Consider the following 4,675-nt stretch of genomic DNA (forward strand, 5'->3'; position numbering starts at 1 on the left):
AGTGACTAGTCCTATTGTGGATCAGGAAGGTTTCCAAAGATCATTAAGGCCCATAAGGGTGAGAGTTGAGTCAGAACAACCAGTTAGAACTTCTAATGCTTTTCAAGTATTGGATGTGATTGAGAATGATATCCTGATGGGAGAGCAAGTGCAAGGGGTTGTACAAGGGGGTGATCCAACTGGAAGAGGGGACTCTTCTGAATCTTATGGATAGAGTGTTAGCTTGGAATGTTAGGGGTCTGAACTCCACACAGAAACAGGATGAGGTCAAGCATTTCATTCAGAAGTATGCTGTGGGTTTAGTTGGGCTCCTAGAACATAAGGTAAAGCTCTCAAATCTTTGGAGGCTTTATCAAAGAGTTTTTGCAAATTGGTGTTTTTCTAGCAACTCTAGCTTTCATGATGGAGGAAGAATTGTGATTGCATGGAAGCCTGGATGTTTTAATGTGAATATAGTGGCTGCTTCTAGTCAATTTGTGCATTGCCATGTTACTCCAGTCAGTGGCATGCATAGCTTTTATTGCACTTTTGTTTATGCTTTTAATAATCCTAATTTGAGACAGGAGTTGTGGAGGGATTTAGGATTACTTAACACTCAGGATCCATGGATTCTGTGTGGTGATTTTAATAGTGTGATGGCAGTTGATGAAAGAATTGGGGCCCCTGTCAGACAGAGTGATATTGTTGATATAAGTAATTTCTTTCACAACTGTGGAATGGAGGATATCAAAAGTGTGGGGAATTTCTTCACATGGAATAACAAGCAGCAAGGCACTAATAGGGTTTTCTCAAAAATAGACAGATTCATGGCCAATCAAGCATGGCAAGGAATCTTTCCAGCTGCTGAAGTTTGCTTCATGCCAGAAGGTCATTTTGATCACTCACCTGGTCTTTTGACAGTGTACCCTAGGAGTGATGGAGGAAGGAAGCCATTCAAGTACTTTACAATGTGGAAGAGTTCTCTTGTGTTTTCTGAAACTGTCAAGAAGGCTTGGAGTAGTCACATAGATGGAAGTAAAATGTTCAGATTGGTTTGCAAACTTAAGAAAGTTAAGCAAGCCTTGAGAGAATTGAACAAAGTTGGCTTTACTGATGTTCAAGCTGCAGATATAAAGGCCTATCAGGAAATGGTGAATGCTCAAAGTTCATTACATATCAATCCTACTGATGCAAGTGTAGCTGATGCTGAGCTGAAAGCTATACAAGATTATAAAGAAAAACATAAGGCATACTTGGCATTCTTAAGTCAAAAAGCTAAAGTTAATTGGCTTAAAGATGGAGATGAAAATACTGCTCTATTTCATCAAAGCTAGAAGAGTTCAAAATCAAGTTTACAGTATCTGTGATATGACTGGACATTGGAAAGACACAGCTGATGAGGTTTCTGAAGCCTTCTTAGCTTATTACAGAATGTTATTAGGCACCACTCATGACCACAGAACTCCTGTTATTAAACAAATAGTTCAGCAGGGTCCTGTGTGTCAGGATCATCACAAAAGTATTCTCAATGCCCCTTACACTGCTGATGAGGTTAAATCTGCTTTATTCTCTATTCCAGGAGTCAAAGCTCCAGGTCCAGATGGTTTTGGGTCTTATTTCTACAAAGATGCTTGGCATATTGTTGGAGATGAGGTTATAGAAGCTATTCTGGATATGTTACAGAATGGGAAGCTCTTGAAGGAGGTGAATCATACTGTCATCACTCTCATCCCCAAGACTAAATGTCCAAAAGATGTGAGTGAATTCAGACCAATTTCATGTTGTAACACCATTTATAAGTGCATAACAAAGGTCCTTTGTGGGAGATTAAGACAAGTATTACCTGATCTGATCTTAGAAAACCAAGGTGGTTTTGTTCATGGTAGGTTTATTATCCATAACATTATGGTTGTTCAAGACTTAGTCAAGCACTATGGCAGGAAGGCAGTCAAACCTAGCTGTCTCATGAAGATTGATCTTCAGAAGGCTTATGACACAGTTGATTGGCAGTTCTTGTATGAAATGCTCACTTATCTGGAGTTTCCATGCTCTTTTGTGAAAATGGTAATGCAGTGTGTTACTACTCCCATGTTCTCTTTGATGTTGAATGGAAGTATGCATGGATTTTTTAAATCCAAAAGAGGGTTGAGGCAGGGGGATCCCATATCTCCATTGTTGTTTGTCATATGTATGGAATATCTGTCTAGGATATTGAGCAGAATGTGTGAATCTTCTCATTTCCAGTTTCATCCAAGATGTAAAGATATCAAGCTCACTCACCTTTGTTTTGCTGATGACTTGATCCTGTGCAGTAAGGGTGAATATCAATCTATTCTCCTCTTGTTACAAGCTTTCAAACTTTTTTCAAATTCAGCTGGTTTAAAGGCTAATCAGCAGAAGTCTTCTGTGTACTGTCATGGCATGCCAGAGATTGAAGTTCAAAGAATAGTTGATGTTTCTGGTTTCTCCAGAAGTTCTTTGCCTTTCAAGTATCTGGGTGTTCCCATTTGTTCTAAAAAGATTACTGTAGCTCAATGTGGACATCTAGTGGATAAAATGATCACTAGGATTAAGATCTGGAGCTCAAGGAACTTATCTTACACTGCCAGAATGCAACTAATCAATTCTGTTTTGCTTAGTCTGCATATGTATTGGGCTCAGATTTATGTTCTTCCCAAATCTGTGCTGCAGGACATTGTGAGGATATGTAGAGCCTTCCTGTGGAGTGGACAAGCTTTCAGCCAGAAACCAAGTAATATAGCTTGGGATAAGGTTTGTTGTGACAAGCAGCATGGTGGTTTGGGTTTTAGGGATGTTGTTCTGTGGAATCTGGCTTTCATTAGTAAATATGTTTGGGCTCTTGTCAAGAAGCAGGATAATATCTGGATCAAGTGGATTACTTCAGTTTACCTCAAAGATGGGGAATGGTGGGATTACCAACCTAGCTCTTCTACTAGTTGGTATTGGAGACAAATTTGTGTTACTAAGGAGAAGCTTAAGCAATTTTTTACTCTGTCTGACCTGGAGGGCATGGCTCATTATTCAGTAAAGCAAGTTTATGAGAAAATGTTGGATTTGAAACCTAGGGTGCATTGGGATAGATTAGCTTGGAATAGATTGCTCACCCCTAAGCACAGATTCATCTGTTGGTTAGCTGCTCAATGTAGGCTACAGACTACAGCTAAATTAGCTAGAATTGGGATTAGTCAATCTGCTCTATGCTTGATTTGTGGGTTGCAGGATGAAGATCACAACCATCTTTTCTTTCAGTGTCAGTTCAGCTATCAGATTATGCAGGCAATGCAGCAGTGGTTGGGTGTTCCTATGGCTGGTACCTTGCATCAGTTGGTAAGGAAGATTGGTCATAGCAGAGTTACTAAGTTCAGAAAACAAGTTATTTTTGCTGCTGTTGGTACTGCTGTGTACCTGATTTGGAAGAGCGGGAATGCAAGCTTTTGGGATAATCACATCCCCACTGTTAGTCACACTGTGGGTAGCTTGAAGCAGTTGGTTAAGGGCAGAATTCAAATAGTTTTGCCAAAAGCTGTGAGCAAGAGAGATTATGATTGGTTTTTAACCTTGTAATAGGCTTTGTGCCTTGTTCGTTTTGTTTGTGTGCCTTGTATAGCTGTGAGTTGCTAAGTCCTTGTTGATAGAGTCCAACCTAGTTGGTTTGTATCACTTGGTTTAGCCTAAGTTGTAATGTTTTGCTCAATTAATATATTCTCTCTTGCTTAGCAAAAAAAAAAAAAAACGGTAGGGAAGGGGTGGTCTGAGTGATCACAAAGGTGGGGCGGTGGTGGTAGTGGGATGATTAATAATTTGTTCTTATAAATTAAGGAGGAGGTTGGGCTAATTAATATTTAGGCTCCGTTTGGTAAGGCGTAAAACGTTTTCATTGTAAAACAATTTTTCATGGAAAACAGTTTTCAAGGGAAAATACAATTTCAAACTAGTTTTTCTTTGTTTGGTAACTTAAAGAAAAATGGGAGAAGATGGTGAAGATTGAGGGGAAGAAAGGAGAGGGAGGTAAGGAGGAAAGAAGGAAAAGTGGTTTCCCTCCCTTTCAAATTGAAAAGGGTTTTCCACCTTTGAGAGAGTAATGGAAAATTGGTTTCCATCCCTTACCCAACCAAACAACGTAAAATGATTAAAAAGGCGAAAATCGTTTTCCATGAAAACGTTTTACGCCCTACCAAACGGAGCCTTAAAGGAATTGCTTTTACTTTTGTAATATCACTTGTGGGTTTTTTCCCTTTATATTTTTTGATAAAAATGATAGGGTTACCTTATTAGCAGGTAATCGGTTATTTGGGTGCAATAAAAGCGGAAGAGGTATAAAGGTTGGATTATTAGATAACCAATGATATGTTGGATTATTCAAACGGTTTTTTAATGAAATGCCTTCGAGGTTTCACGTAATGCACTAAATACACGTGCGTGTTTCAAAATACATAATATACCCCTATTTAAACTTATTTGCACCAAATGCCCCTGAACTTAACGAAAGTCTAACGCCGTTAGTGATTAACCCCCAAATCTGTTATTTAAACCTAATTAATTAAAACATTAACTCGTAACTAACTAATTAGCCCCCTCTCCTTCCTTCTCTTCCTCCTCCTTCCCACCATCACTCAATTCAACATCACCATTCTCCTGCATTCCAACCCGACACCACTACCCCAACCGGCGGCAC

General features: G+C 39.2%; 1 protein-coding gene across 1 annotated transcript; it reads left to right on the forward strand.

The window, feature by feature from the left end:
• Positions 1 to 206: 206 nt before the first annotated feature.
• Positions 207 to 1,313, forward strand: LOC130467392 (uncharacterized). Its single transcript, XM_056835893.1, has one exon. It carries the CDS (start codon positions 207 to 209, stop codon positions 1,311 to 1,313), a length of 1,107 nt encoding a protein of 368 aa, XP_056691871.1.
• Positions 1,314 to 4,675: the final 3,362 nt, after the last annotated feature.

Source organism: Spinacia oleracea, chromosome 2 (genome assembly GCF_020520425.1).
Source record: "Spinacia oleracea cultivar Varoflay chromosome 2, BTI_SOV_V1, whole genome shotgun sequence".
NCBI lineage: Eukaryota > Viridiplantae > Streptophyta > Magnoliopsida > Caryophyllales > Amaranthaceae > Spinacia > Spinacia oleracea.